The sequence below is a fragment of the Cyprinus carpio genome, chromosome A23, assembly GCF_018340385.1.
Source record: "Cyprinus carpio isolate SPL01 chromosome A23, ASM1834038v1, whole genome shotgun sequence".
In the NCBI taxonomy this organism is placed as follows: Eukaryota; Metazoa; Chordata; class Actinopteri; order Cypriniformes; family Cyprinidae; genus Cyprinus; species Cyprinus carpio.
Genome location: NC_056594.1, coordinates 10,166,640 through 10,180,332, shown reverse-complemented (window position 1 = coordinate 10,180,332; position 13,693 = coordinate 10,166,640). Strand labels below are relative to the sequence as shown.

Here is a 13,693-nt window from a genome sequence, read left to right as displayed (position 1 = left end):
CTACTTATATCATGTTCACCCAACAAGGGTGTATGATAACATAAGAAGATCTCCAGTGAATAAAAGCCACTTTTCTCCAATGAATCTGACTTTGATGAATGTATTACCTAAATCTCTCTGTCTTTCTCTCTTGCCGTCTCCAGGGTATAGCAGGCACTGATGTAGCTAAAGAAGCCTCTGACATCATCCTGACCGATGATAACTTCTCCAGCATTGTGAAGGCTGTCATGTGGGGGAGAAATGTGTATGACAGCATCTCCAAGTTCCTGCAGTTTCAGCTTACTGTCAATGTTGTGGCCGTCATCGTAGCTTTCACCGGGGCCTGCATTACACAGGTAGAACACACACTCAAACCACTGTAATTTTAGTATTATTAATATGCTATTATAGTATTTATTAATATTTATTTTATTTTTTTTAGTTTTAATTTTAATTTTGGCTTTAGTGATTTTGTGATGTCAGCTTTATCTTTTTTATATTTCCATATAGCTTTAATTAATTTTATTTCAGTTTTAGTTTTAGTAATTTATTGCTAATTATTTTTATTTATTGCTAAATTTATTGATAACTTAAACGTATTTATTTATTTGTTTTTTCTTAGGTCTTTTATGTAAGTTTTTATGTAATATTTGTAATTTATTTTCTTTAATCTTTATTTCAATAACCCAAAATGATTTTTATATTTTTAGTTTTAGTTAACAATAACAACACTGACTCAAACACAAGTTAAGCTCAATCGACAGCATTTGTGGTATAGCATTGATTACTGTAGTAAATTAGCTCAAAAGGGAAATGTATATAAATAATTACAATTAATTATGATTAGTTGCAATTATTTATATGTGCTGCCAGTAGTAACTGTAGCAGAAATAAATTGCCATCAACTAATCTGTTTGTCCAGCAAACATTTAGCGTAATTTCATATTAACTCTAAGAAAGGATATTTCCATGGCCACAGAAAACAACCTTCTTACAGTAGTCTAATAATGCATTAGAGCATGTAGCAAGGATCAAAATCATAAAGGGACAATTAATTTGCAAGGCAGAATCAGAAACTCATGTAATTTGTGCACAAGAGTTTTATTAACTAAATACTAACACAAACTAGTCTAACAAACAAACAATCACTCATACAGGGGAAAGGGCAAATGAGATGTTTAATGGATGATACCATCAGGAAAACCAGAGAATGAAGCTATGAAAAGAGTCAGTTAACCATCAGCGCCGTTTATAACGGGGTCTAGAGCTTATACTAAACCTCTGTTTCGTTTAGTTAAATGTACAATACTTGCATTGCCTTGGCCTGGAATGAGTGCGGGATGCAGTCTCGGATGAAAGTCTTGATGGTTTGGAGGTTCGGTGAGTCGCAATCACTTTCTTCCGGGTTTGAAAAGTGATGAGTTCCAAAGATGTTCTGACTCGATGGTGACTGGGAGTTTCTTCCCAGTGGAAAGTGAAAAAGAGCTAAGAGAGACATCAGCTGAGATTCTAGGATCTTTGGTGAATGGAAAGTCAAGGCACGAGGCCTGGCACGAACTTAGGGTGTCCTTAGAAGCATTCTAGCTCACATCCTCATCTTCTCAGAATCTAACAGAACCGCAGACTGAAAGGCTATGTTTTGGAGCCCACTGGGCACGCCCACACCGGCTCAGACTCTCCACGTGGGCAGAATTTTGTTTGAGACGAATTCTGACTCTACCATCTGAATGTCTCAACAGAAATCGAGACTCATCAGACCAGGCAACATTTTTCCAGTCTTCAACTGTCCAATTTTGGTGAGCTCGTGCAAATTGTAGCCTCTTTTTTTTTCTATTTGTAGTGGAGATTAGTGGTACCCCGGTGGGGTCTTCTGCTGTTGTAGCCCATCCGCCTCAAGGTTGTCCGTGTTGTGGCTTTACAAATGCTTTGCTGCATACCTCCGTTGTAAACGAGTGGTTATTTCAGTCAAAGTTGCTCTTCTATCAGCTTGGCCCATTCTCATCTAACCTCTAGCATCAACAAGGCATTTTCTCCCACAGGACTGCTGCATACTGGATGTTTTTCCCTTTTCACACCATTCTTTGTAAACCCTAGAAATGGTTGTGCGTGAAAATCCCAGTAACTGAGCAGATTGTGAAATACTCAGACCGGCCCGTCTGGCACCAACAACCATGCCACGCTCAAAATTGCTTAAATCACCTTTCTTTCCCATTCTGAGCTCAGGAGATTGCCCTAAATGCATTGAAGCAACTGCCATGTGATTGGTTGATTAGATAATTTCATTAATGAGAAATTGAATAGGTGTTCCTAATAATCCTTTAGGTTAGTGTATATGTGTGTTTATTCAAAGAAAGGTTTTCCTATAAATTAATTAGAGAAGAGTCCATTTTGCTGTCCATTATGTGTCTTTCCTATGGAAAATGTAGTGAGAGGGAGAATTCTCAACATGCCATTAGGTCGTAAAGGTTTATCTGATCTGGCTGAGGGGCCTTGGTTGCCATGATAACCAGGGGCTTTGTGTCTTTCACAGACATCCTGGCACCCAGTATGTTTATTGGGTGAGGGGTCTGTGACTATTTGTTAATCTAATGAATAATTGATTTGTTAAATCTAATGAAAAATGGTGTCTGATTGGTCCTCAAAAAATTATTTTAAAATGTCCCTCAAAATTCCAGGTTGTGGTGATGCACTTACAACTGGACAAATTATTGTTATTATTAATATTATTTATTTATTTTGTAGAGGATTTAAAAGGAGAAATATGATGCTTATACTTTTAAAAATGCACTAGCAGTCATTTTTATGTTAAAATGTGTAATCTTAGGTGCTCGTTATTTTAAACATTTTAACTGTCAGGTTGTCATGGCAATGAAGTTGTAAAATTGGAAATAACTTTACACAGAGGTTTTTTTTTTTTACACATTTTGTGGCTATACAATTGAAACTAAGTATTTTAACAATGACTCATTCACTTTGGAAGTGCCTCAGTGTAAAAGATATTTCCTTTTTTTATATATATAAAGAAAAGGGGGACAGGTTGAACATTGCGTACCCCCCAAATCTACTCCTCAGATCAGTGTTGTTTGTCTTAGTCTGTAGCGTTGCGGTAAGTGTGAGACAGCCACTCTAGATCGCTGATAGCTCTGACATGCGGATTAGGAGAACTGACTGCATTGCACCTCTCAAGCTCGCAGCAAAAGGAAGTTGTAATTAAACCAGCCACTAAGCCCCCTGCTGGAGATCGGTGGTATTGCACACACTTCACTGCACACAACAATTTAGTTCGCTACCTTCAGCAGTAATCTCTGTGTTTTTGTGTGTAGGACTCTCCACTAAAAGCAGTACAGATGTTGTGGGTTAATCTGATCATGGACACATTTGCATCTTTGGCTCTTGCCACTGAGCCGCCCACCGAAGCTCTGCTGCTTAGGAAACCCTATGGCCGCAACAACCCCCTCATCTCGCTCACAATGATGAAGAACATCCTGGGTCATGGAGTCTATCAGCTCGTCATCATCTTCACCCTGCTGTTTGTCGGTGGGACAGAGAGTTCAAGAATCAATATATGTTGTTTTGCATAATTTATTGATGATGAATAATACAGTAATAATAAGGATGAAAGTCTTAACTGAAAGTGTAGCAGCTTACACCTCAGAATTATAACATTAGAGTCTCATATATGTTACGTATATTTACATATTCATTTAGCAGAAGCTGTGAGAATGAGAGCAATGCTAGCATAAGTGACTGGGCTAAAGGTGAAACAATAAGTGCCTACTGAGTGCACCTTTAAAGGTTTTAAGAACGGCTTAATTTTTTATGCCTTCATCTCTTTCATCCTGACAGGAGAGAAAATCTTCAACATCGACAGCGGCCGTAATGCCCCCTTACACTCCCCCCCATCTGAACACTACACCATCATCTTCAACACCTTTGTCCTGATGCAGCTCTTCAACGAGATCAACGCTCGCAAGATTCACGGTGAAAGAAACGTATTCGACGGCATCTTTGGGAACCCTATCTTCTGCAGCATTGTTCTGGGAACATTTGGAGTGCAGGTCAGAGCAACTGTTTATATTATGCTCCTTGAGCAGATTCTCCAGATTTCTGCAGAATTTGAACCCCATCATTAGCAAAGTTCTGCATATCTCTCACCCCTTGGCTGTTAGTTTATTAATATACTATTTCATGAGAATTTTTGTGTCGTTTGCCCTTTGAAAAAATCTAAATATCTTTTAAACAAGATTCATTTATTTGAGAAGGATAAAAGCATTATCTATCTATCTATCTATCTATCTATCTATCTATCTATCTATCTATCTATCTTCTTCAAAATACCATCTTATATGTTCCACTGAAAAAAGAATGCATGCAAAAACGCATATGGGTTTGAAATGACATGAGTGTGAGTAAATGATGACAGAATTTACATTTTTGGGTAAACTACAGTATACCTATAAATCCAATCAACAGATTTATACAGACTATTTTTGAAATCAGTATTCTATCTGGGCCTGTCCATGAGGTTTTATGAAAGGTGACATGAGAGGGTAACTGATGTACTGTGTGCCTGTGTTGAGTTAGCTGGTGTTGACTATGTTTGGTTGTTTGCTGTTGATCTGTGTGCAGATTGTGATTGTGCAGTTTGGGGGCAAGCCCTTCAGCTGTGCCCCTCTCAATGTGGAGCAATGGCTGTGGTGCCTCTTCGTGGGAGTTGGAGAATTGCTCTGGGGTCAGGTAGGAGAGTGAGAGACAAAAAAGAACAAAAAAGGAGAACAACTATGAAAGACAATATTTGTGTAACTGAAGGTGTGGAGTATTTCATCAAGTTTAAGATTTTTCTAAATCTTTTTCCCCAAAGATTGTAACGGCTGATAATTGTCCATTTTGGAAATATTGCATCAGCTGATAACTGTGCTAGACTGCCTTATAACACAAGTGGTTATCCTGCCTATAATCACATATGTTTCAATATATTTTTAGTGAAGTTTAAGAAAATATTAAAGTAAATGTTAATTATTTTGTGTGCATTGTGTGCAATATACTTTCCTTTTTAATTGTATTATACAGTGTATGTGAACACCCAAATGTGCCACATGCGATTAATTTTAAACCAGTGTCTATTAATTGGGAGTAAGTCCTCCTTTTACTGCTACAACAGCTTCTAATCTTCAGGGATTGCTTTTTTCTACTAGATGTTGGAACATAGCTTTGTAAATTTGCTCCCATTAAGACACAAGAGCATCAGTGAGGTCAGGCACTGATGTTGGGTAATGAGGTCTGGCTCATCCCAAATTCATCCCACGGGTGTTCAATTGGGTTCAAGTTCTTCAACACTACAGCATTTTATTTGTCTAAGAGCTCTTTGGTTCTCATCCTACTGTGAATATTTGTCAGTGGGTGTATGATCAATTTTATGCATCTTGAAGTATCATGAATTGGTGTAGCCAAAATAGACAAGCCCGTTAAAGGTGCTAAAAATTATTTTTAATAGAATACTTAGAAAATATCACAGACCACAGGCTCATTGTCTAACCACTCAAAGCCAAGTTTTTAAGGTACCTTCTGCCTGTCATTTTGCATATTCATAGGGCAGTCCAAATATGGGCAGCAGGAAGCTGAGAGCTTGGTAGATGAATTGGATCTTGCAAGTTAAGTGCCAACTCCAGCTTCATAAGCATTTTTTATTTTTGTCTCACAAGAATGTTATTTTGCTGCCACCACTTCTGAAATCTGATAGAATGGCAGTACTTTTAAATAATGTCTATGTATTTTTGGCCATAGTACCATCCTGGAGCTGCATGGGAATTGAGAATGTGGTTTCTTGGACATACATATTGCTCAGACGGTTGACAGAGCTAAAAATGATTGTGCCGATAATAAAGATCTGGTAGATATGATAAGCTGATAATTAGTTTCATGTTAAGGCTGACAGTAAAAATAGAGTATTTGTCTAAATAAATACAACAAAAACACTAAAAACTAAAATTAAATTAAAAATTAAAAATGTTATTAAAAAAATTAAATCACAGCATTATAATTGTACAGGATGAAACATGGGGAAAAGCGCTTGAACAGTTCAATATCCAATATGCTACCATTCAAAAATTTTCCATGTTCAAATATTTTATTTTCTCTTATTCTTAGAAAAACTGCATCTATTTGATCAAAATTACAGTAATATTACAATTTAAAGTACAATTTAAATTTAAACCGTTTTTTATTTTAATATATTTTAAAGTGTAATTTATTTCTGTGATTGCAAAGCCATGAATATGTGCTTTTGACCGATATCTTTGTAGGGCAGAGTTTTGGTAATAGGGAGTGTGTTCACATTCAGTTTCGATCAGTTCCAGATTTCTATAAGATATGTCTACATATTTTGCCCATGTATTTTATGTACTGTACTGTATATCAAGCACTGCTCACCATCATACACAGTGGCATGCACAAAACCTCCGGAGGGGCAGGGTGAAATGGCATTACGAGGGCACAATCGCGGTCCGGGGGGTAACCAGGGGCACCTAGATCGGACCGAAAGGGCACTTTAGCACACCTCGACTTGAGCCCCCCTGCACCCACCCCTTGTGCATGCCTCTGATCATACAGTATCAGTCATTCCACTCCTTTTAAACTAATTCTTCTTTTCATCTCAGGTGATAGCCACAGTACCCACTAGTCACCTGAAGTGTCTGAAGGAGGCAGGCCATGGGCCAGGGATGGACGAGATGACGGAGGATGAGCTGGCCGAGGATGAGGAGGAGATAGACCACGCTGAGAGAGAGCTACGCAGGGGGCAGATCCTCTGGTTTAGAGGCCTTAACCGTATCCAGACTCAGGTGCTGTGCATGCGACCCCTTACCTCTGACCAGTTAGAGCACTAGTCACGTAAGATGGTTTCCACAGACAGTAGAACTTTTGTCTCCTCAAAGAATGCTCTTTTGCTTTTCCTTTCGTTTCCTCCTCTACTCTCCCCGCTCTCTCTAAACCCTTTCTGAATCACCAACATTAGTTCATCCTTGCCTTCTTCCTTTTCTTTTTCCTCCTCTCTTTAGCTAATCTGTCTTTGTCTCTGCTTCCCACTGTTGGGACCCTTCACTTGCCTATAGATTTCCCCAAACAAGAATGTATAACATTCCCTCCCCCTTCCTGTGCTCAGAGCTCTGTTTTGTCACTGTATTATGTAACTCGAGTCCTTTAAATTCCTAATTTATTGCTTAGTAACTAATTTGGCTCAGAGTCACAGCACTGAATCAGACACATCCTGACGTGCTGCATGGGACTTGAGAATGTTGCTCCTCAGACTTAATAGAGCTTGAAAGATTTGATGGGGATCTGAACAATGTTTGACTCTGGGGATGCACCAGTATTTAAGATCTGGTCGATATGATAAGCTGTTAATTATTTTCATGTTGTGGCTGATATTGAGTATGAGTATAAAATAAGGGGTTCAGATGTTTGGGGTCGGTAAGATTTCTAAAAAATGTTTTAATGTCTTTTAACTCTAGATGCTTACCATTTATACTTTTGTTCAAAAACAGTCTAAATTATGAAGTAAATTTTTTATTTTTATTGTTATTATTTGAATTGGTTTTTATTTTTTTGTTTTTTTTTTTTTTTAGTGTTTTTTATTCCCGTGATGGCAAAGTTGAATTTTCAGCAGCAATTACTCATTCTAAAATGCTGAATTGATGCTCAAGAAACAAGTTTCTCCTCTATGCAGTTTCTTCTGTATGACATTGATTTTTTTTTTTGATAATCTCATCGGTCTGAAAAGCAAGGTGTGCTCTGATTGGTCAGCTATTCAGTGCGTTGTGATTGGCCGAATGCCTCAAGCGTGTGACCGAAATGTTACGCCCCTTAACATACTATGTGTTCTCCCAGGCCAGCAGCACGAGATTCAGTCCCAGCTGCTCTGCGCGTGCACATCCCATCATCGGTTCTCTTTTAGCAGTTCAGTCAATGTACTGTTAGGAGTAACTGAATAACTCGGGGTATTGGTTTATTTTGCGTCAGAGGGAGTGTAAGGCACATTTATAAACCGAATAACTTAATTTATTTGTAGATTAGTGCGTACTGGAGATGCAAACGTTTCAAATGATTCAGATTGATTTGGTGAACTGGTTCGACCGGTTCATTAAGAAGATCCGGTTAAATAGAAAGATTGTTTGCGATCCGGACGTCACTAGACTAGACAAAACAAATAAAACCCATTACAAACGAGGCATTTGTTGCATCCAGTGGGGACATAATTACTTATTATAATGACTTATACTGTCTTTTTACGTGTTGCTTTGAGTATAGCACTACGTAAACATAAAACCATGTCTGCATTTGTGATATGAGAAACAACAAACAACAAGCCTACTCTACTGCTCAAAACTCGCATTTGAATCATTATTGGCAAATTATTTAAATAGAAAAAGTGTACTTACAGGCTGTGAGTCAGAAGCGCCAGACTGTCCTTGCGAATTTTGAACTGCCCAACTTTATAGAAACAGCCGTTGTGCCACAATACGCATTGTAGGCTACTGGTTCAGGAAACAGTCCTCCATAAAATGCGTTGCACACATCTGAATATTTGGGTTGGACTGTTCTGGAACAGTGTTGAAATACAACTTAACCACTGATTTATAGTCATGTCCTCTTTTGGACAGCCAAACAAAGTTTCACTTCAACGAAACATACAGCGTCTCCACAGCGCTGGCAACAGAGAGAATAAAAGTTATGCCTTCTTTCATTGCATGAACATTTGGCCGGCGTTATGCAAATCTTCCCACATAGTGACGTAGACACGTGGGGGTGTGTTAGAACGAGCCATTTTAGGGGGTTGTGGTTGACCTTTAACTTTTATAAAGAATATCTCTTTGGATTTGAGACTTTAGTCTTTGCAACTTTACAGATCTTCTTTATGCACCAAGAGCTTGTAACACTCTAAAGACAAAGGAAAAATTTTAATTGCATCATAGGACCCCTTTAAATTCAAAAGAACAGCATATGTAACACTCCAAAGAGAAAGGGAAACAACATACAGAACTATCATATTTTGCTATAAGTTTGATTGCATAATTGCTGTTAATAGTGTTAATCGTCTGTTTGTTTATGTCTTTTTATTGATTTTTCTAAACATTTCTGCTATATGCACATGAACTGACAGTCACCACTGATAAGCTACCTACTAATATTGTAGAAACTTAATTTTCTGTAAAGTTGCCTTGTAATGATTTGTATCGTAAAAAGCGCTATACAAATAAACTTGAATTGAATTGAATTTGGTTTATATGTAAACTTTAATTTAATTGGATATGGTTTATTGTTGTAAGGGAAGGTTTTTAACGTTTTAAATGACTTTATAATTTCTTTCAGGAACAAAAACTGACCCAAACTTTTGAACAGTAGTGTATCTGCTGATACAATAAAATTACACTCTAATATCTACTGATATGGTGCTGTTTTATAGTGCATCCCTATCTTACACATCAAGGCTCATAACATTATCATAAATGTGCCTAACTTAATTACAATATAGGGTATATATTTTAGAAGTGGTTATTTTTTTTATTTGATCTGCATAATCAACCAAATGTCTATAATACTATCTTGTTTCTTTTTCCATTTTTTGTTTCAACCTTCATGGAAACAGCTCTCAGGGTTTTTTTTTTTGTTTGTTTTATTTGGAATGTTGAAGTAGTTTGATTTGAGGCAAATGCTTAATTAATTTCCTTGAGTACAGCTGAATTATACTGAACTGAATTATATTGATTTATATGCTTATACTTATAGTTCTCAGTCTGGACTCCGTCCATGACTTTAAGTGAGATTTTTCTCTTTTTTTGGGTTTGCATAGAATTGTCATCTGATGGTTCCTTAAATTATGAAACTTAAGAAGCATCTTTGTGGAAGGATCTGTTGTGTGGTGCACTTGTGACTTGAGTTAGTGAGTTAGTATTACTTTTTTGTTTTACGTTTCCTGATCAGAACTGCGCTAGGTACATACACAGTATGATACTGAACGTCAGCAGGTGTAGAGGAGGTGGGTCATGGTGCCTGTTGGTTTATGGCACTGTAACTTTAGAAAGAGCTTTTATAATAGAACGTTCTCAGAGCACATGCATGCATGATGTAGCACTTACTCTTTTGGCCATGTTCTTGCCAATATACACCATCAGTGAGCAGACTTTATGGGATAGTAGAGCATTATATAGATATTTTTTAAATTTGGAGTGCCCGGTATGGATTTCTGAAGTGCTTATAAAGCTCCTTACAAGGTTTCCATTGATTCCTTCACTGCTCGATACTGAGTAGGCAAAACACAACACACATTATAGCAACTGGCCTCATATCACCAGTCAGCCTAATCTAATCACGGCTTTCATCCTGCGTGACTCCACTGATGAGAGCACCTCCATTTCTCAGTGTTGTGTTTTTGATACAGAGTATTTGCAGATTAATTATCGAAGAGGTCTTATGCAAGCTGATTGCATATTCTTACTGCATTTCCCATTTTAGTTTGGCATGGTTCAACTTGTTCTTAAGGGCTGCATGTAAAATTGATTCAGCGCACAAAGTGAGTTTCAGAGAAGTGAAACATTTGAGGTGGGGTGGTTGCAGAGGTATCCATTTGTTGTGTTAGCTTTTATTACAGTGATGTTCAGTGAACTTATCTTGTGCAGTCAATGTGATATTTTAACAAAGCCATTTAGAAATAAAAAAAAAAATACTGCAATGACATCCACACTCTATTTGTGGAAAAACAGAACAGAATCCTGTTAAATGAACTGACAAATGAAGGCAGCGTGTTTCTTTAAAGTGAATATGAAACGCAGATGCCACCAGTTTGAGTGAATGTGATATGGAAAATGACTGAAGAGTGGAAAATGATCTTGATATGACAGGTCTTGGTGGTCAGTGATAAGTTGTTTTAGTGCCAGAGAAAGTTATTACATTTTGATGAATGATTATAAAGACTTTTATATTCTTTGTTATATTATGCACCAATAAATTATTTCCAAAAAGACCCAGACCATGTACTAAGAAAGTAAATTGAATCAATTATAATTTCATCATGACTTTCATTATGATCCTGGTTGCAGATCCTTAAAGGGGTAGTTTACCCAAAAATGAAAATGATGTCATCATTTAAACAGCCTCATGTTGTTTTATGTATGACTTCCTTTCTTCTGTGGAATACAAAAGAAGAAATTCTTAATTAATTATGTAGGTTCCCATGTTTGTGAAGCCCCAAAAAGGAAAAAAACACCATGTGCTTTCCAAGTAGCTAGAAAGCCGCTTTATGTGAGGAACAGACTGAACAGCAAAAAATAACAGCAAATGGTTTTGGAACAACAAGCGGGGGAGTAAATAATGACAGAATTTTCACTTTTGGGTGAGCTATCCTTTTAATGTTGAAAGATGTACCTATAGTACACAATGCCAGCATAGCTTTGTTTTCTCTTGCCGGGTGAAGTATCACAAGCATATTTTCTCACACTCTGCTTCTTCCTTGTTACTCTTTCTCTCTCTTTCTTTCTCTGAAGTGTGTATATGATGTGGTTCTCTCTCTCTCCTGCAGATGGAGGTAGTGAGTACGTTCAAGAGAAGTGGTTCGTTTCAGGGTGCAGTGAGACGTCGATCCTCAGTGCTCAGCCAGCTCCATGACGTAACCAATATTTCTACCCCCACTCATGTAGTTCTCTCCACTGCCAATGCAAGCGTCGCTCCCGGGAGTGAGTTCCCTGCTTTCCCTACCTGTGTCAGACACGACACTCACACACTCAGAAACACTCACAAAACATCAAAACTCTTACAAACACACACACACACACACACACATACACATGCACCAAGTATTTCTCCTCACACACAGCAGCACATGAAACACCCCACGGTGTGTGCCGTGGTACTTCTGTTCTGTATTTGAAACCTTCTGTGTAGTCGTCTCTCTGTGATTGAGTGGCTCTTTGCAAGATGGCCTGTCTGGCTTTGACTGATTCTCTATGGGCCGCTGTTTGTGTCTCCTCCCCGAGTCCCTCCTTTCCTTCTCTCGGTTTCTGTGTGCTGTCTTGCTTTGTCGGGCCTTTTCTCTTGCTGTTGGGTTCTTCTTTGTTGTCTAAAGGTCTTGGTTTTGTTTTCAAATCCCCGTTTCTCTTTAAGCCATTCTCTGCTTCTTTTTGTCCAAAATGAAACCTATTACCTACAACAGAATGTGCAAAAAAAAAAAAAAAAAAAGAAAAAAAAAAATTCACTGCTAGTGTTGAGTGCACAGCAGAAAACTTTTTTTTTTTAAGCTGAAGTGGTTAATTATTTATTTATTTATTTATTTGAGCAAATGGAATTGCAAAAATAATGACTGATCAGATTTCATAAACATGAACCACTGGTTGGATAAACAGATAGTCCTGCCCCCAATCCAATGCCATTGGCTCAATCATATTTTTAAGCATATTGTTTTAATTGCACCACAGAGAAACACTTTTTGCACTTTTTGTTTAATTCAGTCTACAAATGACTCATTTATAGTTGTCTATTGATATTTTGGACTGTAATAGGATTTTAACATCAACAAAAATTACTTCAGCTTTAAAGTAACGCATTCTTAAAGATTTGTTAAAAACAATTGGAGAACAGAATATATCACGACTATTAAAATAACATACAAGACATGACTTCGATATATATTCAGGGCTTGAATTTCGGCGCGGGATTGCGCATAATTCTACTGATTCCCATTCTGCGCTTGTAACGCGGGAAATTCCAGCAAAAATTTCAACGTGAAAGACGCTCGCGACAGATGACGGAATGTATCATTTGCACGTGCTTTTGAGTCTCACAATTTAAAACATTCAACTAAGTGCTCAATACAGTACTTAAGTGCACTGTGACTGTGAGACCCTTTCTGTGAGCCGCCTCACACCCAAAGCGCACGCACATAGAGACACATCTGAGAGAGCGCGCCTTTGTGCGTAAACGGCCAAATAGATACAAAAATGTCAAAATGCCTGTCTTGATGAGTATTCATGTAAACAGTCGATTTATACTAAACATTGTCGGTATACAGGCTATTAAGTTAATGTAAACAGTTGAGAAAAAAAAACTTGTGTGTAGAAGTTTGAGCCTAGCATGAGGTCTTAAAGAGACAGCAACCTGAATAAGCCTGCTGCTGTCATTAATGATGAAACATTTAGTTTGGATGATTGTAGTTTAAAAATATATCTAAAAAAATACCCTAACTCCCCCCTCAAATGAATCCCCCCATAAGAGCCACCTAAAGGGGGAATCCCCCCCCACCATTTTCCAAAACGAAATTCAGGCCCTGATAATACATAATTTAATAATTGCTTGAAATGATTAAATAATTGCTTTTACCATTAATTATTTTAATAGAATTATGTCTGGACATTGCAAGAAGAACCTGTATTTAAACCTGAAATTAGTCCAAAAATCCACAGAAAGAATACAGAGAGAACACGGCACTCACTTCCAAGAGGCTTCTGTTAGCGTGGTTTGCTATAAAGATGAGGTTTTACAGTATATGCAGAGATACTCAATGTGCTGCACTGCTATGGCTTTTGAGCCTACACAGGGGTAAACCTTCGAGTATAAGCCCTATAAGGTTCTTCTCCCTCTGATAGGTCTCTCTCTCTCTCTCTCTCTCTTTCTCTCTCTCTTTCATTCTCTTTCCCTCTGTTACTTTTTTCCAGATAATGCATCTTGT

At 37.7% G+C, this 13,693-nt stretch overlaps 1 protein-coding gene across 5 annotated transcripts in view; it reads left to right on the top strand.

Annotated features, from left to right (window-relative positions):
* LOC109048868 (plasma membrane calcium-transporting ATPase 3) overlaps window positions 1–13,693 on the top strand; it is a 56,213-nt gene that overhangs the window by 31,889 nt on the left and 10,631 nt on the right. For 2 of the 5 annotated variants that reach the window (XM_042713005.1, XM_042713004.1), the window contains 6 exons: window positions 144–335; window positions 3,303–3,516; window positions 3,826–4,037; window positions 4,609–4,716; window positions 6,636–6,818; window positions 11,552–11,705. In XM_042713005.1, coding sequence (XP_042568939.1) covers window positions 144–335; window positions 3,303–3,516; window positions 3,826–4,037; window positions 4,609–4,716; window positions 6,636–6,818; window positions 11,552–11,705 — 1,063 coding nt within the window. The remainder of the gene's footprint in view (window positions 1–143; window positions 336–3,302; window positions 3,517–3,825; window positions 4,038–4,608; window positions 4,717–6,635; window positions 6,819–11,551; window positions 11,706–13,693) is intronic. The other 3 variants (XM_042713003.1, XM_042713002.1, XM_042713006.1) reach the window with 2 other exon arrangements.